At 37.4% G+C, this 25,234-nt stretch overlaps 1 protein-coding gene across 2 annotated transcripts in view; it reads right to left on the bottom strand.

Moving 5' to 3' along the window:
- The window catches only part of ADCY8 (adenylate cyclase 8), a 119,412-nt gene that overhangs the window by 17,916 nt on the left and 76,262 nt on the right, over positions 1–25,234 (bottom strand). Inside the window, exons 8-13 of one of the 2 annotated variants that reach the window (XM_062627014.1) lie at positions 19,839–20,036; positions 14,159–14,259; positions 7,952–8,153; positions 4,673–4,762; positions 3,056–3,228; positions 258–339 (exon numbers count right to left, since the gene is read on the bottom strand). In XM_062627014.1, the coding sequence (XP_062482998.1) occupies positions 258–339; positions 3,056–3,228; positions 4,673–4,762; positions 7,952–8,153; positions 14,159–14,259; positions 19,839–20,036 (846 nt within the window). The remainder of the gene's footprint in view (positions 1–257; positions 340–3,055; positions 3,229–4,672; positions 4,763–7,951; positions 8,154–14,158; positions 14,260–19,838; positions 20,037–25,234) is intronic. The other variant, XM_062627015.1, reaches the window with a different exon arrangement.

Raw genomic sequence — 25,234 nt, 5'->3', positions numbered from 1 at the left:
TTGTTCCTTCAATTTCTATTAGGAATTTCAATATAACTTGTATATTGCTGAATAGCATATTGCACATGTTCTTTAAGAATGCTAGGCAGAATTAGAAGTGGGTTTTCTTTAATCAAATTCTGCATAGGGTTTATTAAATTGTTAAAGGTCATATGCTCAAGAGGATAAAAAGGCAGCTGGTATTTTGAAAGTAATTATTGTCACATCCTGTAATTGCAAGTGATATAGGCAATGGCTAAAGCAAATATTTGCATTACCTGTTGACCATGATAAAATACGGCTAAAAGGAACATTGCCATCAGTAGTAAAGATGCCTCCTTTGTACCCAGGAAGTCTGTGCTGGAAAAAAAATCCAAAGTAAATGACAGTTATTGATTTTTCAGTATTGCAATTGTTCAGAAATTTCATTTCATAATGCTTCCTGGTGCTTTTCATTGCTCTTTAAAAAATCCCCTCCATTTGGGAATTTAACTTAGCAATAATTAGTTCAAGAGAAAAGGAGTGTAATTGTAGTCCTCACTGTTTGGAGACAAATGTATTAAATAACTCAACTGTAGCCTACTATAGGTACACAGATGGTGATGACCTTCCTCTTTCAAATGTGATAGTCAAGCTCTGTGTCAGTCAGTCTCTTCTGGGAGCCTGGTAAACAACACAGCCTCTGCAGAATACAGGGAGTGGGATCTGGATGGGGTAAGGTTGAGGTCAGAGCTGGGAAAGACAAACTTCCAGACTGTGAATGTAAAAGCCCAATGAATTGGCCTGGAGATGAAAGACGAACCCCAAGACAGATGCTGAAAGTTAAATATCCCTGTATTGTGAGAAAAGCATGGAGGACAGGTGAGTTAAGGGAAGAGGTGTGGATCGAAGGGGAGCCAAACAAATGGCAAATAGTAATTAGGACTGGTTTTACTGAGCAGCAAGGAGAAGCACAGAGAAGAAATATCTGCCTACTACATGGGAAGTAAAGGAAACTGCGCACAGTAGGAAAGCAAAGATGAGCCAAGAAAGTACTGGCTGCACAAAATCTGCTGTGTGAAATTGCTGAGGTGTTGTGTGTGGAGCATGAAGAGAATGTGACAAAATAAGGTGAAAAGTATCCAGAGCAGTTAAAGGGGGTTCCAAATATGAGGAAAAATTACAGTTATGTGGAAAGATGAAAAAAACTGAAGAAAGTGAATATCTCTGTAATATCATGGGGTTTCCAAAAGACATGTTTCCCCAAGGAAAAGACATTAATTAAGAGGATGGGGAACTGGTAGGGCCAATCTCATAGTTAAAAAAAAAGGGAGAAAGCGCTAAATCTGGAGATGAATCAAACATGGATACTTGGAAATTATTTTGTTGAAAGATGAGGAAATGATTAAGAAGTGCTGAAGCTGTGAAAAAGAAAATATAATAAAGGAGTAAAAAAGGAGCAAAAGTTGGAAGAGACTTTCTGACACTCTTCTGTCTACCTCGATATTCAAAAATATATAAAATCCATTTTTCATAGTAATTTTGAGAAAAAAATCAGGTGATATTTGTCAGAGCAGGAGTCCTATGACTGACATATTAGAGAGAGAAAGAGCAGAGCTTGGTGGAGACTAAACCAAAAGGAAACTATTGTGAGAGAGCTAATTCAACTGACTTTGTGGGCTTAACAAAGAATGTACTGTGAGGAAATGAGCCACTATGGGATGAGTCAACAGTATAGAGCAAAAGACAGCAGAAAACATCTTTGTCATCTAAAATAATTTGGAATCCAAATGTCTCACATTCTGAAGTTGTCTGAAATAAAACCTACCAAAGATTTTATTCCAGAAGAACCCCTTGTACACTGGCTAAATGCAACAGCCTCAAAGGTCTTAGTTATGAACTCATCTGGTTTTGTGTACTGTGTGATGTAGCTATAGCCACAAATATGTGAGCTAGATGAGTTTTGGTGGGAGTTGCAAAACCTTTTATTCAACTAATTGGTATAGCTAAGAAAAAAGGTAAGTTTCTGGGCACACAGCTTTGAACCTCATGTTCCTTAATGTCAGAACTGAAGTTCAGATCCTTGTCCTGAGAGTGGAGTATTTCAGTTAAGTTCCCTGTCCCCTGGGTTGTTGGCTACTCTAGAGGATATTCTTGTGATAAAAGCCACTGGAGAATTTTACTGATACAGGGAGTAGAAACTACTCTAAATTCTCAAAGATTTTCATACAAGGGAGAATCTTTCTTTACCATGCTTGATTAGTGACAATAATTAAAGACAATGAACATGATTTCTACTTCTAGTTACTTAGCCAAGGTATTGCTTACTGCCATTTGTCGTGTTTGCTGGGATCTGCTGTGAATATGCTGCATGTCATATCATTATCTGTAGGAGAACAGCTAGCATTAGAAAAAATAATTGCACCCCAAATCTTTGGTACCTGGCTACTGTAGGAACCTAGCAAGGAAAGATAGGCTTGTAGATCCTCAATATGTATAAAGATGTGGCTGTTGTGAGAGCTAATTTTATTGCAAATCCATGCTTTTCTGTTATGCTGGGGATCTTCATTTGGAATGCGCTGACAAGCACAAGTAACTGCCATACCAAATTGGTCAATTATCAAAGACTGAAGTGTTTTTCTGAATGACCTAAATCACTGCTGCTCTAGATTAAGTTATTGCAATACTTAATGCATCTCTGACTCTGCAAATTACTGTGGTTCTTCTGTCCTCCTCTTCAACTCCTCTTGCTGGGAAGGAAGTCTGGGAGGGGGAGTCTGTTCTTCAAATGCATTTCTACAATAGGATCATCCTTGTATCCCTTATATCTTTTGCAACTACATGTTATAGTTTGGCTTTTATTAGATTAAAAACCTGCCCCTAAAAATAAATTTTTCACTCCTGTTTTCTTAAACTGAGGTGAGAATTTCAGTCAGTATCTCTGTAATTTTCACAAACAGACGCAACCAATGTATATGCATTGTAATACGTGTTTGTAGCAACATGGATAAACTATTGGAGACATAAAAGACAAATCCTGCTCAGTACCCATTACCTTATTAAAAAGCATCTTCTAAAGGGGGCTGTGAACACTTACTCTCCATTGTGGTTAAAGTTGTCATACTGAAGGAAAAGGGAAGCATAAATTGTCTCAGTCAGCAGAGAATAGATCGCAATCATGATGAGAAGTACTGCCAGCTTCAGGACAGAGTTGAGACGAAGAAAGACTGCACAAGTCACCATTGCCAGCACACCAGTGAAGACAAAATACTGTATAGGAAACAGCACTGATTACTTTTGATGATCAGTGACTACATATGGACTCCACAAATGTCTACATAAATGATAAAAAAATCATAGTATAAAAGTATAAAAAAATTTGCTTCTAATTTCAGTGCTCAGCTACGTCTTCTTAGGTTATAGGGAACTTTGAAAGCAGGGGTTTTGTTAAAACAGAACGTGAAATTACAAATTCTTTATTTTACAGGGCACCTCCATGTCAATGGAAATCCTTCTAAGTGTTTTTATGGCATTCTCACTGTAATAGAAAGGAAAGGGAGTTCAGGTCATTAAAAAAGAAAGGGAGATATGCTGCATGTACTAGTTTTTCAACAAAAAGCCAATTGAGAGACAATAATTTGTATTCCTTCTAAACTTGTACAAGATCCACATTAATCAGGATTTAATTCCTTTCCCATGCTACTTGAAGAGAGGATAAAGACAAAGGTTGGGTGGGGTTTTATTGTGATTTTTTTACATTATTTTCAATATTGCATGTCTACTTAGTTAAATTATTCTCTTAAAATTTGATGCCTGGGAGTTTTATTCATATATCATTTTCTAATCTTTTCATTGTCTTGTTTCTCTCAATGATTAGTCATCTGTCAAATGCAATCAATGCAGTTGATACTGGATATAGAGAGATAATCATGGCCATGAGCTGTTCAGATTTAAAATAGCAGCATCAACACCCACAGTCCAAATGTAGTTTAAATTAAGTCCTATCACACAGCTTTAGGAGAGATTGCATTCATTTTTCTGAGTACAGATTTACTTTAGTACAATTCTTCTGTAGGAAAGTCTGCATCCCTGCAATTGGCAGCATACTGCTGGCGGTATTATGACACTGCCATATGACCTTCTAACCAACATATTGCATTTATTTCCCTGTCCATGGCAGGGGGGAATTGGAATTAGATGATCTGAAGGTTCCTTCTAACCCAAAGAATTCTATGATTCTATGATTTATCTACACACATGATCAACCCATTGATTTTATTGCCTTCTTACTCATCATAGAGAGGATTTTCTTTGCTCCAAATGCAAATTTAAAATAACTAAAGCAGAATGACTGATGGTTTTGCTTTGTAAGTATTAGTCTCCATTAGCTTCATATGAATAAAGTAATGTATTTTATTGCACTCAGCTCATCAAATCATCACTGGATGTGTTTCCAGCCTAAAGGTTCTGTATGAAGCACAAAGGTTAAAACTCTGTTAGACTGTTAAACCCCATTAGACTGTAAGATTAATTCCTTTTGTAACCAGCCTCTGCTTTTTTGATCAGCATATGGATAAATGCAAAGATTCAGTTTCACAGTGCTGCTGAGGCACCTGACTCTACTACCAGTACACAGATCATTGATTCCATGTAGTGGTTGCCATGTAATCTTTATCGATCTGTGCTTCAGATTCAAAAGTGTCCTTGGAAATACCTCAGGATAGGAACAGATGTCTGTGGAAGATGCAGATGAATTGAATGTCTGGTTCTTCAGGGCTACTGGTTTGTCAAAATCACACCATAGCTGTGAAGAAAGGAAAACAATAAATAAATCAGGGCTACATTGTGCACTGGTGACGAAGTGTTCGTGTGGCTACTGATTGGGTTCAGGGATAGAACTGGCTCCCTAGGTGGCACCAAGGGCTAAGTTGACAGTAAGATGACATACTGTGGAGGTGAAATGGAAAGGGAGGAGCTATAAATGCTATATAGACATTCAGCATCTGGGTAGCATTCATATAATCTCTTGTTGCCAAAGAGGAAAAATGAGCTCCTCTGGGAATTTCAGAAGAGTGATGTTTGATTTTTTTAAGAATTACCCTCTCAAAATGCTTATACTTTTTTACAAACTATTGAGAAAGTTATTGAATTGGAAACACAAAATCAGATTTCATGTGTGCACTTGTTTGCAAGCATTTTTTTTTATGCTATGTTGGAAGGGACGGTGTTATCCTTCTAGATATGGGACAAAATAGCATGGTACCATGCATTATGGCTTATGCCAAGACATAATGTGGTCCCAGAACTGCAGTTGTGATGCCTAGAATGGAAGAGAATGAAAATTCATTCATAAAACAACGGTTTTGAGAATATAAAACTGCTCTTGCTGTTATGACCTGCATTATTTTAATGGCATTTCAAACCAAGTATATTAAGCAAAACAGCAGTGTTGAGTTGCAATATATCATGGTATTAGAACACAGGAAAAAATATCATTAGTAGTTTCTTATTTTAGCAGTTAAAGCAGATGGAGTCTCTTGTTACATATATTAATCCAATCTGGATGCTTATACTAGGTCATTTCATCAGCCTGGTATGTACAAGCTAGTTCCTCTGCCTTTCTTTCCAACAGGTTAGAGTTTGTTTAATTAAGCCCAATTTCTTATAATTAAATTCTAATGAATTTTGAACTTGGAACTCTCTTGTTTGTTCTTTCAGCAATTCAGTCATCTCTGCAATGCAGCAACATTAGCTAGGTTGTCTGCAGTCCTCTGTGAGAACAGATAATTATTAGTACCTTCTGAAAGTTTATGAGTTGTACAGCACCACTCTGCAGGGCAGAATGCCATGAAAACCACTCTGCATGTCTTTAAAAAGACCTTCAGGATCAGAAACTTCTTTTCTGATTTTATAACAATAAGAATGCACTTGATATCAAGAACCACAAGACTCATTTGCTCCCTTGGTGAAATTGAAGCCTCTCATCAGAAAACATCTTTGTCCCTCCAACTGGGTGTGTTTAAATTCAGTGGACACTGCAAGACTGAGTTTCATTACCCGTCCTTAAATGCATGCAGATCCCTCCTGGCAAATTATTATTATGGCAGAATTTTGACATATAGAATAATGAGGTTTTATGAACGTTGTTTAATGTAGTGGTCAGGCCTTGGTGACTCAAGTCATTGCCATTCTGAATTTATGACAGTAAAAATAATTGTTTACTGCTTTATAGAAACCCAGTGGCATGACAATAAAAGGAATTCTGTTTCTTTTGACTGTTTTAGAATTAGCCATCCTACCACACTGAGGTGGACAGTCTTAAAAAATAATTCACTACAAGTTAGAGGAAAATCTTACTGCCATCAGATCCATAGGAAATTGGGTATGGATAGCCCATTAGAGATCACGTTGCTTAAAAGACTATGCTTAATTCTACCTAAATCTTTCTTGACAGATATTTGTCAATCATGATTTAAAAAATTCTAAATTCTACAACACATCTTAATGATCTATCCTATAGTGGACCACTGCCCTTGTCTTCAGGATGTTTTTAGCCCTACTGAACTTCCTGTCATTTACTGTATTTATATTTTCTCTGTAAGGGTTGTGATCAGTGGCTACACTCTTCTTTCTCTCACTAACTCTCCTACCAGTGATTGTGTGGTATCACTAAAAAAGCCAGACAGATGTTGAGTCCTTGGATACTGGAAACCTGAATTCAGTCATGGAAGAATAACAGCAATAGAATATAATAAGATCTTGTATCTGTTAGCAAAAGATGAGGCAAACTCTTGAGGTATCAGGCTTCAGCATATTTACTCCAATGATACAATCATAAATACCATTAATTATTACAGGATAAATAACTGTGTTGTTATAGTTGCCATTGGTTTTACGGTCAATGGGCTTGTTTAGAAGAAAATAAACTAGAAGTTTAGATGAAAAAGCCCTGCTACACCTGTAGGCAAAAACTACCCTACAAGACAGAAGTGATGAAAATGTTAATTTTAATCAGTGAGATATTTACCTTCTTGCCTAAGCCTTCAACACCTGCCGGGCTGTCTGACATGATAACCTACCTAATTCATGCAAAGCTGCCATCTCACATTTCTGAATACATCAGGATAATCAGGGATCTATTCCATTTGCATACAAGACCCTATCCTTTCACCATGTGTACGCGGGCCCACTGTGCTCAATTACCACAGCTGCTAAGTAAAGTTTAGTACATGCATTTCCTCACAGATACGCTGATAAACTTTGCTTTAGATTTGTCACTTAGTGCAGATGTGGAAATTAGGAGCCCTCAGGGGGCACTCGAGGGAGAAACATCTCTTTACTGGGACCAGTATAAATGAAAGAAATCTGTGGGCATTCGTGTTTTTTTACATTGACTACAAAGAAAGCTGAGTGACTATGCCCATGGTTTGCTACTTCAGCTAAGGTGAATTCAGGATGAAGGGGGTTTTCAAACCACTAAATGAACAAGACAAGACGTGTTTAGAATTTGTGCCTCTTAACTTCTTTTTTGCATGCTGTCGTTACCGGCACAGATTGACCAATTCCATCCTTTCTTTGAAGGTATTTTCTGGGTTTGTTGACAGTTTTCATATTTTTGGTAATCTAATTAATGGGAGAACTGTGAGATGAAGAATGTAATATCTGTAAGCATTTCTTGTATTGAGAGTCTTTAAAGAAGCATATGTTCAAAAATTACAAATGGTCCTCAACAGGTAAATACATTGAACAGAAAGTGACAAAAGGGTTTTAAAGATAGATGACACTCACAAGGGAAAAATAATTAGATATTTCAGAAATACAAAGTTTAAGCAACAGATTTAATTTCCTGAAGCTGTCATACGGTGCCTTTTTTTTTATATATTTAAATTATAGCTGGTTTATAAACATATTAGTTAGCAAGTCCTGTAGCAAGATTAATAATTTAATAATCATCTTTTCCTGTATAATATCACCTGGATCCTTATAAGCTTACAATATTGATGATGGCTCCAAGAAAATTAATCAGAATGGATGCAAAGATAATGACATTCCTGGCCAGGTAGGTCTCATTAATCCAGCAGCAAGTTTTCCGGAGCATTAAAGGTAAACATTTGTAATCCTCTGCCGTAGTGATTAACACAAGAGCGGAGTGCAGCATAATCAGAATAGAGAACTGAATGACCATTGGTATCACCCTAGGAAGAACAAAAAAATACAGTAAATTCAGCATTAAACCACAGTACAATACTGCCACTGATCAAAATAAATCCTTGTGCAGTTCAGACTAAGAAAAATCATTTGCCGTAAACCTGAGACAAAAGAATACCAGGAAATAAAACAGAGAAAGGAAATATTTGCTCATATTCCACAGATCTGCCATTGCTTCACATGGCTTTTTGCTGAGAAACTGCTGTTGAAGAAAGAAGCCAAGGAAATAATTGACAATGCCTCTATTGGTTTATATAGAGTGTGAGTCTTAAGCTTCTTTCAGAGCACATCTCTTTAGCCTGTAGGATATGGATGCCACTTTTGTATGAGCTGGTTCCCACTCTAGTGTATTAGTTTGGTAGGATGTTATTTTGAATACAACATAACACAAGTCTTAAGCTCATACTATACCAAGGGTCATAAATATAAAGTGAATACAGTAAAGCAGCCTGTTTTCTGGAGTAAGACAGGATATAATAATTACAGAAATCTAAGATTCCTCTCATTTTAAGCCACAGCTAAGAATCTTGTTGGCTTCTGAAAAAGCAACTGATGTACTATGTTCATCGAAGTCCTTTAAAATATAAAGCATAGAAACAGGTGTTCTATGATCCAAACAAGTTTGAATAAAACATGTCATTTTTCATACCCTATAAATTTTGTTCTTGCAAACGTGATCCTCAACTATTGTTAGATGCGTATACAGAATATAGGTCAAGTCCTTTAAAGCCCATAATTTCTTCTACTCCAACTTTCATCATATTTTTTCTAAATTTATGCCTTTTTTTTTTTTTTTATTAACTATGGGACCTGAAGTCAATCAAGTAAACTATGCGTGGTTGGGAAATGTAGTAAATTATTTTATTTTGCTGAGTAGAAAGCACTCAGAACTTTGAAAGTCAAGTTTCTTTATCCCCACTCCTGCACTGTTATAAGTAAGGTATATAGTATCAACTTATACTACAAAACATTTTGAAATGTGAAAAATGTGAAAAACATCAAAATGGAAGTTCTGTTCCCTAATTAATTGAAATAAGATGAATTATGCATTAACTTTCCTTGAGAGCTTCTTGTGGTACTATGAGCTTTGACACTGTTCTGATGATGTACTATCTGTATGAAATGTTTTCTTACACTTGGATCAGCATTTCACCCCAGCAAGTTTTGTCAGACTTTAGTGTGTGAGTTGAATACAGGACACAAAGGAGCTCCCTAAAAAAAGTCCCATCCTCTCCACCAAGCTCACCCAGAATAAAGCTTGCTTTTACAAAATAGAACAATGTAGCCAGTAAAAACAAACTGTTGTGAAGGGAAGAGTGAATAATGAAGAAACAAGACTGGAGCAGGAGCCACAGAATTCATCCTGTGTGACTACGTTTTGTGGGAAGAGTCTCAGGACTTGCTCAAAGTCCCAAAGCTACCAAATAGAGACACAATGCAACCATGTCTTGAGAGCAGCTTCTCTCTGTGAAAATACACAGAAAGCCAAGAAAGAGGCAGTCAGGAAAGCCAGGGAAAAGCTGGACAATATGTGCATGGAGAACTAGTCAAGGGAGTCAAGAGAGCTCATTAAGAGAGCTGTGTAATTTAGGATGCATCTTCCTGCACAGCAGCCTTTTAGATTTATTCAGGTAGAAAGCACCTTGAGATCTACCGACTGATGTGTTCTCCAGTGGCTATACTTTGAACTGGGGTTATAGACAATGGCAGGTGCATGTATGAAACAATTTCCTTCAGTTTCCCCACACCACAGCAGTATTATGCAGTAGCCTTCTTGCTTTCCAAAGCCAAATGACTGAGAACCACTTTGGGACCCATGGTTTCTTGCTGTATCTCAGATACATATAGACAATCTTTATACGCAGATGTAACCTACCAATTCTGCAGACCTAGCCTGACCTAGCTCTAAATGAAATCAAATTAAGGCTTTCAAAAAGATTAGGGTCAAGCCTCAGGAGGTCAGACCTGAGGACACAAAACATGAGTTCTTATTTTGGACTGCCAAATTTTACACGTAAGACCCAGTGCTATCGAATTAAAGGGAAATAAATTGAAATTAATAAATTGAAATAAAGGGAGCACCTAGGGACCTAAGTCTGGGATATCAATCCAAAATGCAGCATAACCTGCTTAGGTTGCGTGAGAAACCATGGTCTTGTATTTGTTCATAATAAATATATAGCCAACAAAAATTCTTCCACTGTAGCTGTTCAATCAAACATCAATGTGTTTGTTTCTGGTCTAAGCCTGCTTGAGATAAAAACAAAACTGAAGTCTGCACACCTATGACCTCCTAGAAGATCAATCCAGTATTTGTGCTAAGATTTTATTGGCTGCATGCTGATAGGATTTGAGTACAGCAGAAGACATAGCCAAGGTCAGAGGAATAGGAGCAAATAGCCATAATACTCTTTGTCTATGAACTTCCAGAGCTACAACACCTGGGTTGGATCACCTCTTCATTCAAGTAGAGATTCAAGACCAGATTCTTTTCTTTCTAGGGGTTCCCTTACTGTCAAGTGAAACTTGAAATGGAGCTTTTGCTTTCCCTCTTCCACATGAACAATCACAAATCAAGACCTGAGCCAGAAGGAAGCATACACAAAACAGGTGGTGAAGATGTTTAAATGAATAACAGTGTATCCCCTCACAAGAATAACTCAGTGAAAAAGAGATAGAAGTAAGAGTAGTTCAGCAGTCTACTCCAATATGATTGATTGCCCATCTGAGCATATAGAAAGTGTATTGCAGGAAATGAACCAAACTCCCAGGCCTCTCAGATAGAGAAGATGAATCACCGCAAGGTTGGCAATGTAATGTAATGGCTTCATAGAGGATAATTACAGCAGAAATATGGCATTAATTTATGTCACTTAGAGTAATTTCCCCAACTCAACATGTCAAAGAATGAAAACTATTACAAAGATTTTAAATTCAGTGATGTGTCTGCCCTGTCTGTCTGAAAGGTATGAATGGATCAAATATTTATCCTGTGGGAGTCAAACAGAGATAAAATTCTGAAACACCCATACACATTAGGTGATTCTAATAATAATCTAATACATAAGAGTCTAAATAATCTTATAATAGGAAGATGATTCCTTTTTTTAACACACAGACTATGGCAACCTATCTAGGAAATTCCCTGAAGATCCTTAATAATATATGTTATATGATGATTTAGATAATGTTTTCTTTCACTGAATTTCCAGAAACCCCCAAAAGACTCAGCTCAGAAAAATATTCAAGCATGTACTTCAGCAAATACAAGATTCCCTTCTTCAACAGATCTCTGAAGCATCCATTGAAAGACTCTTGAATCTGTTGTTAGGAAATTGGTAGGTTACCATAAGTAATGTTAATTATATTTTGTTAATTGTTCCATGGAAATGATGTGATGTCCTTGCATTTCCACTGAGGTAGTTTACTTCTCTGATATCTGCCAGAGCTATAAGAGATTAGTATGCAGTTATCTCCAAGACTCTCTGAATCCAAAGGTTGTTTAACTTGGTGATAGCTTGTTTGTGTGCTCTTAAATTGAACTGATTTTAGAACTGGAACATGGGAAATTTGGACTTCCAGATTATTTCCCTATTCAATATGTTTAAGCATATGGAAACCAATTAAACCCAACTAAAACCAACTAGAAACCCTTCACCTTTTTATTTTAGGGCAGCTCATCTGGTGGTCTCTGCTCATTTAACAGGCATGCTTTTTTAAGACCCAAACACACTTCCTGAAGCAGAGCAACAGAACTTGAAAACAAAGACTGAATGCTGCCTTCTTAAATGTTGACAGTGATCTTCAGCTTCTGAAAGAACATAAGCACTGCCATAAAGCACCCATGCAGCTTCAAATCTTCTCAATCTTCTCTCACAAACGGGATAATGGTGAACATCCTTTCCCTAAATATCGTCCCAGGTACTGGAAATCAACCTTTAAGGGTATTCTTGAGGCCAAGGTTCCATATTTTTTGTTTAAAAACTTCTGCTGATCTTATCTCATAGGGATTGATCTGACCTTTACTTGAACCTATTTATAGTTATGACCTCATTAACTTTCAGTGTCGAAAAGGGCCCCAAGGCATTTCTGAAGTGCAGGGAAAAACAGCAGACAACTGTGGAACACGGGACACCAAGAAGAGGGACAGCTGCACACAATATGGCTATGTGACTCCTTCTCCCCTAATTCCAATTGCTCCAGACACCCTCACAAGAATTAACAGAGATGAATCTGCGAAGGTACAAAAAATGTCATGGTTTTCTTTTGTTGGTACAGCAATGATTGATATAGCAGCAGAAATCTTTTTTGGAAAACATGTTCCATTAATAAGATCCATAAATCTTCTTGTACATACTGAGAAAAAAAATAAAAATAGAAGTAGCAGCTATCAGAAGTGAAGAATTTTAAATGTGCATTGGGAGAAGAACTTTAAAAAAATCAAACTTACTAATATCAGAGCAATATAGCACATAAGGAACAGCAGAAGGTCATGTACTGTTCTGGGTACTTCCCCAGCTGAGAACTACAAAATACATGGGGCACCCCTGTTGCAGACTTCAGTTGCCTGTCTGCTTCTAACCACCTTACTGCTATTCTTAGATGCAAACATGGTGTACCAGAACTTCCAGACACGATCCAAGAAATATTGCTGGATTAATGTAATATACAATGTTATTTCTTCTGGAGCACCTCCTGTATGAAAATAGGCTGAGAAAGTTGAGGCTGTTCAGCCTGGAGAAGGCTGCATGGAGACCTCACAGCAGCCTTCCTGTATCTGAAGGGGGGCTATGGGGATGCTGGGGAGGGACTCTTCATTAGGGACTGTAGTGACAGGACAAGGGGTAACGGGTTAAAACTTAAACAGGGGAAGTTTAGATTGGATATAAGGAGGAAGTTCTTTACTGTTCGAGTGGTGAGGCACTGGAATGGGTTGCCCAGGGAAGTTGTGAATGCTCCATCCCTGGCGGTGTTCAAGGCCAGGTCAGACAGAGCCTTGGGTGACATGGTTTAGTGTGAGGTGTCCCTGGGCATGGCAGGGGGATTGGAACTTGATGATCTTAAGGTCCTTTCCAACCCTAACTACTCTATGACTCTGTGATTCTTATACAAATACTGTATTTTCAAGGTGATTCTACAGGCAGACAGTTAATGTTCTTCTGAGTATTAGAAACCATCTGAGAATGAACATCTGGGCATTTCCATTTTAGCATTTACTCTTTCTGAAGAGCAAATGAGCCAGGGCATGTTTTAGTGTCAGTCAAGTTCTACAGGCTAGAAAACTGCTAGAAAACTGACCTTGCCCCTTGCATTCACTTTGTGTTCTCACTATTAAATAGTAGACAAAAATGCCAACTTGTAGGTTTGATTCTGTGAAATGTGGATACAGAGATCTCAGTTATGTCACGTTTTCTTCACCTTGAGAGGAAATTGTTGCTTGGTCAGCCCAAATAAAAGCAGAAGTGAGAAAAAATCTACCAGTTCACCTCCTTGCTTCTTCTTAATGGCACAAGATTGCTTTCCCAGCTGCATATGTACCATCAGCAACAAAGCACAACACTACAATTTTCTTACATGGCATGTAAGAAACAAAACCAAAACACTGATTCCCAAGGTGATTACCAACAATTTTACTTAGCAAAGTGCCGCTGTCTGGATCATGTTTTACTTCAACACTGGAAGCAGCAGGCCATATTGTGTCAAGCTTTTGTAACCCAAATTTCCCATTTAGTGGACTCCTGCTTAAAAGCATAGCAACGTAACGTTAATAGACATAAAAGCTACATGCTTTTTTGTGCTGTCTCACATAAAAGCATGTAGCTGCAGATAATGTGATACAGAAGTAGTTAAAATTGGTAAAAAAGTGAAAAATATTCCCACTTTTGGGAACAAGCAGATTTTAACAGTTTATTCCACATCAATCCTAGAAATATTACCCCTCTGTTTTCCCTAGAGCGCCTTCAGGTGTATAGAGGTATATTTCTATATTTACCTGGAAGAAGGAAGTAAGCTTTGGATAGTGGTGATAAATACAAGGACAATAAATGCACACACCAAGTTTGATTTGAATACTTCATCCCGCATTTGAGAATACTAGAATAAAAGAAAACAAACAGAAATTAGCTGTTAACCCATGCAGTACTTTCACAAAGACTGGTGCATATAAGAGACTTTGAGAAAATTAGCAGGGAGATCTAATAAATTAATGAATCTGAATTTGTTTTAAAAAATGAAACACAGCAAATGAATCATTTATAAGCTGGTAAAATACTTTATCCAAAAGAAAAATATTCTGTAATTTGCAATGCAAAATTGTTTTACTTGGTTGCCTCTTTTTCAAAATTCTTTACTTTAAATCCCCAATAGATACTAGGGACTTGTGATGTTGGGTAGAACACTTAATATTTAATAGCTGATTAAAATACTTAATAACCAGGTACCATGGGCTTCCTCACCTGAAGGCAAACACTGAAGTCAGCTGCAACTCTGCATGCATGATCTGACAGAGGTGTCTCCATCCTGTCAAACTGAGACTATTCCATTTTATCTTTTACTTTTCTTATTTAAGAAAAGAACACAGAATGGGACATTCTGTGACTATGTGGGGTGTGGGTCATGATCTCTGTATCCTGACTTATCCAGAGGCTGTGCAGAAACTTGTCATTCTCCAAGGAGAAAATGAAGGCATTATTATGTAAAAGTCCATTTGAATTGCAACATTAATATGATTTACTGTAAAAGTATTTTTCTCCAGCGTATCAAACCACTGGAAATGCTAGCAGGTTCCCCTTCTATGGGAGTTACCAAGAAGAGGAGGAACAGATACATCAGTGAAGCGCAGAGACCAGTGAAAGTGGAATTGTTACCCAAGTCCTCAGCTGGCATTTATTCAGCTAAACTCCAGTTGTTTGCAGTAGATGAAGTTTGGTCCATAGACATATTTTTGTAAGTCTATTTATCCTGTACTGATGCCACTGAATTTCCTTCACCTAATGAAGAATCCCACAGATAGCTTGGCCCAGTCATTTTCCTCCTCTGCACAGTAATCCATTTTATACAATCTCTTGTAGTTTTGAAGGAGCTAAGAGTTACATGTGCAGAACAAAAAGAAATCAGTCAAAGAAATATCAGAATCTTTCTCCACTGCTTTTCATAGCTAATCTGATTTTTAAGGAAGGTTTTACCTTAGTCTATATTCACTATATGAATATAGTGATCAAAACAGTCTCAAGCTCCTGAAATAGGAAAAAGGCTGCTTTCTTCCCTGCTCCCATTTGTTACAAGAAAGAGAGTGGTTTTATTTGCTAGTGTCCCTCATTCTGACCCCTCTGCTGTGATTATATCCTGTGTCTGCTGTAGGCAGTATCACTTTGACACGATTTTTGATAGTCCTCACAGGCAACTCCATTTTGCTGCCGGAAGCTCAGAAGCACTGACCCTGATTTCACGTGCCGAAAAACAACTGCATCAGTCCACTTAAATAATGAACTGGGGCTTTTTTTGGTTGCGGCATAAAAAGAACTAAAGCAAAAACGAGAAGTACATTCCTTAAAATATAACATGAAATCCCAACTGTTCCTTGGGGAAATTATAGGAAACTAATTGAATGAAACACAAACATGGGACTGCCTGCTGTGTTGAGCATTATGTCAAAAGGATGAATGCTGTTGGTCTAATCAGTAACAATGCCATGATGAGAAATTGCTAGCATCTCTGAGGCAGCACAAACACTAATGATAAAGTAAGCACTTCTGTAGCAGTCTACCCCTTAATGACTTGGAGAAATTATTGAAGGATAGACTAAACCTCAAGGCATTTCCATAAGTATAGGGAGGCATGTAGCTAACTATAGCTATGTAGAGTGGTAGGAAGAATCATGATGTGACCTACTCTGCAATGAAAGCCTTAGCAGCAACATCCCACAGACCTGCCTGCACTGGTGTGACTTGCCTATGGTGTAACAAAGGCTTATCCCCTCTTTTCATGTGGCTTGAGCCATTTGCCTGTGCTGCTGGGGGAAAGTTATTTCTCTCCTGGTTAGCCCAGCAGTTAGCTGAAAGTGGGCTCGCATAAGAAAGCCAAAGTCTCCTCTGCCAGGTAATGCTGCTTATTCCCCACCTCTCCTCTCTTTACCCAAGGCTGTTTGAAAAGGGAATACTGGTAATAAAATAGGCTTTACATGTTCACCTAGAAAACATGTCTGTGCACTGGAGAGTAGCGTTTTTGGTCTTATCCACACTGCTGATGCTTGACTCAGGACCACATGGATGAAAAGGAAGAGGGTTTTTTTTCCCCCTTTTTCAGAGCAATGTTGTTTGTGCCACTGCAAAAGCTTCTGCAATACAGTGGAGGAACAGAAGAAAATGTATCAGGAAGCCCAAGGTAGGAGAAGAGATAGATGAACTCCTGAGAAGACCAAAGGGTAGACACAGGTTCAGTTGTTGATCAGTTACAAAAGGAAGATGCTGAACAGGTATAGAATTTGCCCAGTGTTTCTTGCAGACCTGCTTGCCACTGGAAGTTTTTGGGTTGAAGGAAAGCAGTGAGACTCATGTCTGCAAGGGTACAACATATAGGAAGGGCAATCTTTTTCCCTACTCATTTAATTTCTTTTTATCTTGCCCAACAGAAACTCTGAAACAGAGAAACTCAGATATTTAGGTCTCATCTTTGACGTAAGAAAACCTCTACTGTGAAATTCAAAGCCTTTTTGATATTCTCAGTGTGCTTACCTCATAGAAGATATGTAAACACTGCACCTGTAAGACCAGTCTGATTTATAATCCTAATGCAAATATGCAGGAAGACTTAGAATATCTTTATTAAAATCTTTATATTGGAAATTTTCTTTAATAAAACCCCCTAGCAGCATGTAAAATTCCGTGCCCTGTTACTATGTTTTACCCTGTATGAAATATTATGTCTGCTATTTCCAAGTCACTGCTGTTAAGTCAGACCATCATGATAATATACTGGAAATCATCTAAAATAGTATCAGATTTTCCTTATGAGCTATCACATATTTAGAACCCCGTAGTATATTTTCATGCTACCATTAGAAGTACTCTCCTGTGATGAGTCTTTTGCTCTATCTGCCTACATCATATTTATGAAAATAACCTCTAGTAAAATAGAGAGTGAATTCATCTTTATATGGGATATCGAGTGTTAATGAGTGAAATACAAGTTAGTAGTGGCTAGTCCATTTAGGTAAAGAATCTGTAAAATATACTGCATAGGGATCCTGCAAAACTACTCTGAAGAATGAAATATTATGAAATTCATATGGAAATATATATACTATATATATTATATATCAAGGAGATCAAGGAAATATATGTACTATATATACTATTATATCAAGGAGATAAACCATTCACTAATGCAACTGCTACTGTTTGCTGTGGAATCTACATTTTTCTATTACCAGGAAGGATATAGAGCAATAAGATAAGAGAGGAGTAGGAAGATATACCAATGGCTTAAACTACTGTGATACACCACTCATTTAGAACATTGTAAACCAGAAGCTGTGCTGGCTCCCATGGTAGTTTTGGGCATGCTGATTCTGGAAATTTGTTTTTAACCTCCTGAAACCTTAAAGGAAATAAAATGGGACTTTCATTGGTATCATAAATCTGCTGTCTGCAATTGTTTTACAATAAAAAAGCCCCAGAGCAACCCAGACTGCTTAAACAGAAGTCCAGCATGACATTTCACATCTATTCAAGTCACCCCAAAAGATTTATGACCCTATGATATGGTAGTTCTGTTACTAATACAAGAGGAAGAAATACAGTTTATTGTTCACATGATTACTCAGTTCTCGATGGTTTGGGTTACAGAGCATTAATACAATTCTCATTGAACAAGGTTAACTTGTTGATCAGGATCTGAACTATAGGTTCTGGTTATTCTGCCTACTGAGTAACTGCAGTCTGGGGTGAGAAGTATTCACAGATAAAAGGAATAAGTATTAGGAAAATGCCAGTGCTGTCTGAAAGTGTGATGTCTACATGTGAGGGCAGAGGATTTTGCATAGAAGAAGTTACTTTAGTTCAGAGTTACCTCATACTTGAAGCTGCCACTGCTCTGCACAGAGCTGAGTGGCAGCAAATGAAAATAGCAGTGGGAATTGTGAGGCCCATAAACATAGACTGTCTTCTTGCTTAGCAACACTGCAAGGAGCAGCTCAAGATGTTAATGTAGAAGGTCATGTAAGAAGCTGCAAAATGTTAATGGCTAGAAGAAAACCTCATTTTAGACTGAAAGGTTAGGGGGAGAGGAGAAGCAAAAGGCTGCTGAAAAAGCTTTATGAGATCCCAGTTTAAATCTGAGTTTGTTTTGTTTTGTTTTCTAAATGGGCAGGAAGAAGGGAGGAAGTGAGAGTAATACAAGATAACACGGAGGAAATAGCTAGTTTCTGTAGGAAACCAGTTCCCACATTATTTTTTTTTCATGACAGCCTTTATAGACTATTAGACCTTTAGGTCTAATATTAAGGCTATTGGGACAAAACTGTAATTGCAGCACAACAGAATGGGGAGGGAAGGGACATTTCCCATGTTGTCTCATAAGACATTACTCCTGCCTGTGATGAAGAGGACATTCTGATTCATCTGTCCTTAATCCCCATCACCCTTGTGTGTTCCCCATCCTTCTCTGAGAATATTTATGGTGCTCCACCATCCTGAAGACAAGCAAGGAGGTTGCTGGCCAGCACCTACCCAGCTCTTCAAGGTGGATGAACCAAAGCAAATAAAGCAATGTTGTTATTTTTCAATGTTTTACCTCTATGTAATGCTAAAACCAGTCCATTTTAGAGGACAGAAAAATGATTCCGTCCACTTTACTGACAGGATTTTGTGTTTCTATTGCCTGTGCTTGCAGGCTGGAACTAACTCTTAAGGAAAAATTGAATAAAAGCACCACTTTCCGAACACTGCAGTACAGTTTTGCGTGGGAAATGTCACACTGAGAAGAAAATGCATTAAAGCTGTTAAAAATGTTGACTTTTAAACAGGCATTTGTCACCCAGGTGCAATTAAAGACTTTATTAATATTTAAAATCTGACCTATGTAATGTGCTGGATTAGAGAATGGTTTTTTTTTCTTCGCCCTCCTTAAATTGCTGTTATATTTACCTCTTCGAAGCAGACAAAAAAAAAAAGGATGTTTAAAGCAAAAAGTTGACATATTAGTTTTTACTTGAATTAAGCACAGCAGCTGCCTAGAGGACATCAGATGGGTCCTATGACTAAACGAAAGAAACATATCTATATAAATATAGATATATGTTTTGAACAGAGGTGTCAGTTTATTAACATGCTAAATCACCTTTTGTGCCAAAGCAGCCTGTCATCTGACAGAAAACTGCTTGTACTCAACAGCAAGTGAAACCTGGCAAACAGCTGTTGCTTTCAGAAGCAGACTTTTCTCAGTGTATGCATTCTCCAACAACGAAACATAATCACTACAGCATTGTAACACCTGCATCATGCCACTGTCTATTATGACCTCTAGCTCGGTCCCAACTTCTGAAAGCTGACACAAAATGAAAAAGAAAAGACCAGAAAACAAACAACTCAAGCCAGAACCTACAGCTTCTCGACTTCAGTGGACATTTATTACAGTTCGAGTTGCGAATAATGCAGCTACCAAGACTCAGCTACCTTATGCTCCAGGCTGGAGTCTTTAAACATCAGTGAAAAAGGCTTGATATGCTCTCTTCTCAATTTATCGCCACTCCGTAAGTCGATGGTGTGCTCTATTCGCTTGTTAATTTCCTCAGGCCCAGACTGGACATGCAAAGCTTGTGCAAGATGGTTTGGAAGCAGATTTATTGAATTTCTTGTTAGGGCAGCCAGAGTCTAGGGGAAAGCACATGCAAACAGAATAAACCTGCTGGTCCCCTTGGGTTAAAAATGCAATGTTTTAGTTCATGTTGCATTGCAAACCATTACAGCATTCCATGCAATTCATTCAATGAAATTTATAGAAGTGTAAAAAAATAAGTCTTCTGTTCCACTAAACACAAACAGTACATTAAGGGGAGCATTTTAATGCCCTCTTTTATACAAGTTTGTTGCTGCACTGCACACTAGGACAATATTCCCCTTTCCAGATTCTGATAATTAATTATTAGAGCATGCATGAGGGGAGTACACACCAAAATCACAGCACTGTATCTCACTCAATGGTGTGTTTTAACAAATAAGAACAAAAACTACAGAAAACGGAAGTCACAAAACAGAAGTCACAAAACGGAGTAATGATGTTTTTTCTTGCTCTTAAAGTTACTGGATGTGTGTAGTTAAGGAACAGAACAGTTAAGGCAGGAGTGAAGAAGGTGATATTTCTGATTACTTCAGCATGGGTTTTCTTCTTCACTACTGGTATATTTTAGCCAGTCTAGATTACAGTTAGGCTATATGATTTAATTTAACTGTAATTCTTCTTATTATTTTAAATATTGTCTTGAATGCATCATTCCTTTGGTATTTCATTAACTAATAAAAAGAATAAAAAATAAATACTATTGCATAGCTTCACAGAGAAAGCTAGCAGAGATAGTATGAAGGGTGCTTCACCTTCAGGAAAGAGTTAGACTTTGCTTTCATAAAGAGAATAACTCAATCCAGTTTCATGGTATCATTTCATGACACAAACCACAGTGAAGCAGCGCTTTTCCACTTGAATGGAAAAATAAACTCTATTACCTGTGATATTCCCAAGGATTAAGGAATGTTAATGGGTGGAAAGGAGATAAACCTTCATACATCATAACATAAGACATTTCAAAATTAATATGGATAAGAAATACACTTCGACTTGACAAATGTTGTCCCCATAGGTTCTTGCTGAAAAGATCTTCTGCTGTATCTCCTACTGGGCATTGTTGGAAACAGGAGTTTGGGATGGGTTATCCGTAGATTTCTCTGGAAAGCCAACTCTTTTGGATCATGGGATAGGTACAGCAAATTATATATGCAGGTTTCCCTTTTTCACATTCAAGTTATAGTCAGCAATTATATTCTAATGAATCTTGGAGAGCACATTAAACACAGAAAGGGGCTCAGGTACCCACTACCAAACCCCAAGAGACAACTTTCTTTACAATCCTAAAATAAAGTCAATGGACTCTGTAGTCACAGATAGTATCTTGTTTTCTCATATTCCATCTTTTAATGAGTAACTTAAAAGCCCAAAATGGAGGTGGAAAAGGATACCAGGATTGAAATTTTCTGTCTATTTAAGCAAACAGCAAACTTCCTGTTTCTTTTAGTAGAAAAAAGAATTCAGTACAGAAGGTTTGGCAAACCCCTCAAATGTCCCCATCTTCTGTGCAGAAAATCAATACCATCAGCATTTGGAGAAAATAAGTATCAAGGAAACTTTTCTCATGCTAAAACTTCAGATATGCCTGGATCTGTATCTTATGCTTGGTGTTGAGGTGGAAACTAAGGTTAGAGCGAAATCCCAGAAAAACAATCTAATGAGTCAACAGGATAAATACTATATTACTACACACTAAGACACTGTGCACTAATGCTATATTACTACACACTAAATTTAGGTATTCTTATCTCTTTTAAAATGAGCTATGAAGAAAAGTTATTATCGATTTGTGGTGGTGAAATCACACAAGTGTGTCTGAGTCACTGTTAAACCATGATACCAAATCAGATGAAGTTGTGTGCATTAACACCTCAGAAGTAGCTCATATTGTTATATATCCACTGAAAATGAGGATGGGGAAGTTACTTAATGTTTTAGCTGGGCATTTTTTTTATATACAAAAAGAAAACAAACTTCAATTCATCCCAGTAGGTGACTACATTTTGCTACACATTATATTTTAAAACCTGATTAATATGAAGAATTGTCTTCTTGCTGAATGTCTGAAGTGATTTACAATTGATAGCAGATGAACATGACATAATATCACCAGTACGGCAATGGTGGCAGTAGTATTGGTGCAAAACTGGACTCTGAAGTTACATTTATTTTTAGAAGATAACAAGGAAATTCATATTTGAGCTTAGTAGAGTCTTCTTTCCTTCACACTTATAAACATACTAATGAAAACTGCTTCCCTCTAATTAGTAATAACAACAGTGAAAAATATCATGCAAATTATTATCTCAACACTATTTTCTAACTGCATTTTGTCTTTCTTGCCTCTTCTTTGCGTCTTTTAAAACTCTGGTACGCCAACGTAAAGAAATATTAGTTCTCCCTATTGCTTCTACACTTTTGTGAACAGCAGTTCATAGGAAGGTATGGCTGTGAATTCTACAATAGGCTTCTGAATTTTCCTGATGCCAACAATAACCGTTCATTGAATAGGAACACATACAAGGTTCTGTTAGGAAAAACCCTAGCCAAACTTGCATCTAAGACTTAAAGATATGATGAATTAAACCGAACAAATAATAAAACTTCAACTTCAGACATATTATATAGAGATTTTTAAACGGGAGCTTGAATTCATTTTCACTTCCTTCCTACAAAGTGTTCAGGCAACAAGTCCAAGCATCCTGACCTCAAGAAGGGAGTTTTTTAATCAGTGCTATTTAGAAAACTATGGGAAGGCTTCATATTATTTTTTTTTTTTTTCATAATGCAAACACCAGGTCTTGGAGGGAAATGGTGAAAAACAAAGTCACATGCTTAAAGAGATAGGATAGAGACAGGGTTTGGTTCAACAGGAAAACACCTAAACGAAGGCATCTAGGTGCTTGGAGTCTAAGTTTCTATTATTGGTAATATACACACAGGGCACATTCAATTGTCCCATCATACACAGCTGTTGTCAGCTGACATGCCCTAGGGTATGCTGGACAACAGTCTGGAGATAGGAAATATGGCATAAGACCTATGGTAATGCCATGAGCTGCTGGTCAGTGGTAGGGACCAGCTGGTCTGAGGCTGAATCAAGCTCTTAATCAATATGTTTCACACAGAGGACCACAGGTAGCACTAGACCCTCATATTTAGGAGCAGAGTGGCGTGGGAGATTGACACCTGGGACAGTAGGCACTGTCGGTAGGTGCACAACTGCAGGCTCTTTGGTTTTGAACTGAATTACACGCTGCTCTCTATACTTGCCTGTCATCTTGTCAGGATTTAAGTATAATTTCTGTGATAACTACTAAGATTTACTGCAGCCTCCGCTAAAATATGCTTGTAGAAGATATAGACATTTTACATGCTTTTTTGCCTAATTCACATCATTACAGGCTCATCAGGTGCCTCCAGGACCATACACACAGTGATCATATTATAGCGTTCAGCTATTTCTTTGGTAAGGCTTACCAAACAAATGACACTTCCTCAGCTATTAATTTCTTTTCTAGTAGAAGGCCTTCACTCTCTTTGCATAAAATAGCTTCTGTCCAACTTTCTTTGCTTTATGAGAGAAGCCCAGATATTTGTTTTGAGAACAGAAAACTCCATCCATATTGGGCATGGTCTGAATTTCAGAGCAGGCACTTGAATCCTTGGCTTGCCTCACCATTAGAGCCAAGGCACATGGTGTTTAATGTGCTTTAGATGTGTCTAGTTTTTGTTAAGGTCTGTGACTACATACATAAAGAGTGGTTATTCTGTTTCTAACATATATCAACGTATCTTCATTCACTGACTTAGGCTGCCCATAGGAAATGTGTTTGAGGTAAAGAATATGCTTTGTGATGAATCTGATTTTGTCAAGAGAACTCACCAGAGACTTTGCCATTTCATATTCTTCCTAACTCAACTACAGCTAAAAGCAAGACACGTGTTCAGAGATGCTCAAATTTTGTTATAACATATGTTGGGTAAATAAATCAATTGAATGCTATTGGCAAATATAAAAAAACATGAGGTGATTCATTGTTGGGTTGCAGCTACTTGGAGTCTCAACATCTGCTGCTGCTAGTGAGTTTGGCTACATAATTAATGTTATTAAATGATTATTCTGTCCAAGACCAAAAAAAAGCTACTACATCCTAGTACAATTTAAATCTATCATCTGAATTTTGAGCTGAAATACATTATTTATGAGCAGCAATGCCTATTGTCTCAACTTTAAAATTGAAAATTGCATAATAATTGAATCACACATGGAATAACAGGTTTTTAAAGTCTTCCCTCCACCAAAAAGCTTATTGTAAAGCTGGGTAATACAAAATTATAGTTATTTCCAGCACAAAAACAAGTTGTCAAAAAAACAGTGAGAAACTATTCTAAAAATGCTTACTGCCATAAGACAAAACTCTGCTTTACAACAAATATTTAGTTATGCCTATTTCAATGATTTTCATGGGCTTTTTATTAATTTATTGGGTGGGAGTTGTTCAATAATCACATAAAACCACTAGTCCTTTATCTCATTTTTCTTTTTGTTAGTAACAAGGTCAGGTTTAGCAGAGGAAATGATCAATGAAATAATAGCCTACTCAGTATAGATTTTTTGGACTACAGAAATTGGAATGTCTTAAAGGGAAAGAAGAAGAAACAGATCAGAAGATATTCACAGCAACATGAATCCATACCTCTATTCCTAATGTAATAAGAATATAGAAATGGGTCAATACAGAGAATACTAAAAGGCAGTGTACATGCAGATACACAGATGGACAGAACATATATAAAACACACGTTTTATATAACAGCAAACTATGTCATGCTCCATTTCTGTTTGAAGAGATGAAGACACCACCATGGATTGATTGATTCTGAAGTCTTTACACTTCTGAGCAGGTTTGTAAGAAGTAGAGGACAGTTCACAAAGCAAGACCTCCACACAACAATGCTTGAAGTTCAACAGACAGTGCAGACAAGTAGGACTAAGTGTGTGCAGCAGAAGAAAGGATATATCATGTCATTACAGATCCCTCAGGAAAATGGAAGAAAACTCCAGCTGACTCTGTTTCATGAAGACTCATCAACCTTTCAAATGCAGTGAAGAGTCTGGGGGCATTTTCAACTTTCTGTTTGTAATTCTCTAAGCAAGCAGATTCCACCAAGCTATTTTTATGACTGTCCAAGAATTGCTGGTTCCCAGGGTGCTAGCAATTAACCA

Source organism: Pezoporus occidentalis, unplaced genomic scaffold, assembly GCF_034315485.1.
Source record: "Pezoporus occidentalis ecotype Australia unplaced genomic scaffold, CSIRO_AGI_Poc_V1 ctg3, whole genome shotgun sequence".
Lineage (NCBI taxonomy): Eukaryota > Metazoa > Chordata > Aves > Psittaciformes > Psittacidae > Pezoporus > Pezoporus occidentalis.
The sequence above is the reverse complement of the archived record's forward strand: the minus strand, read 5'-3'. Positions and strand labels throughout refer to the sequence as shown.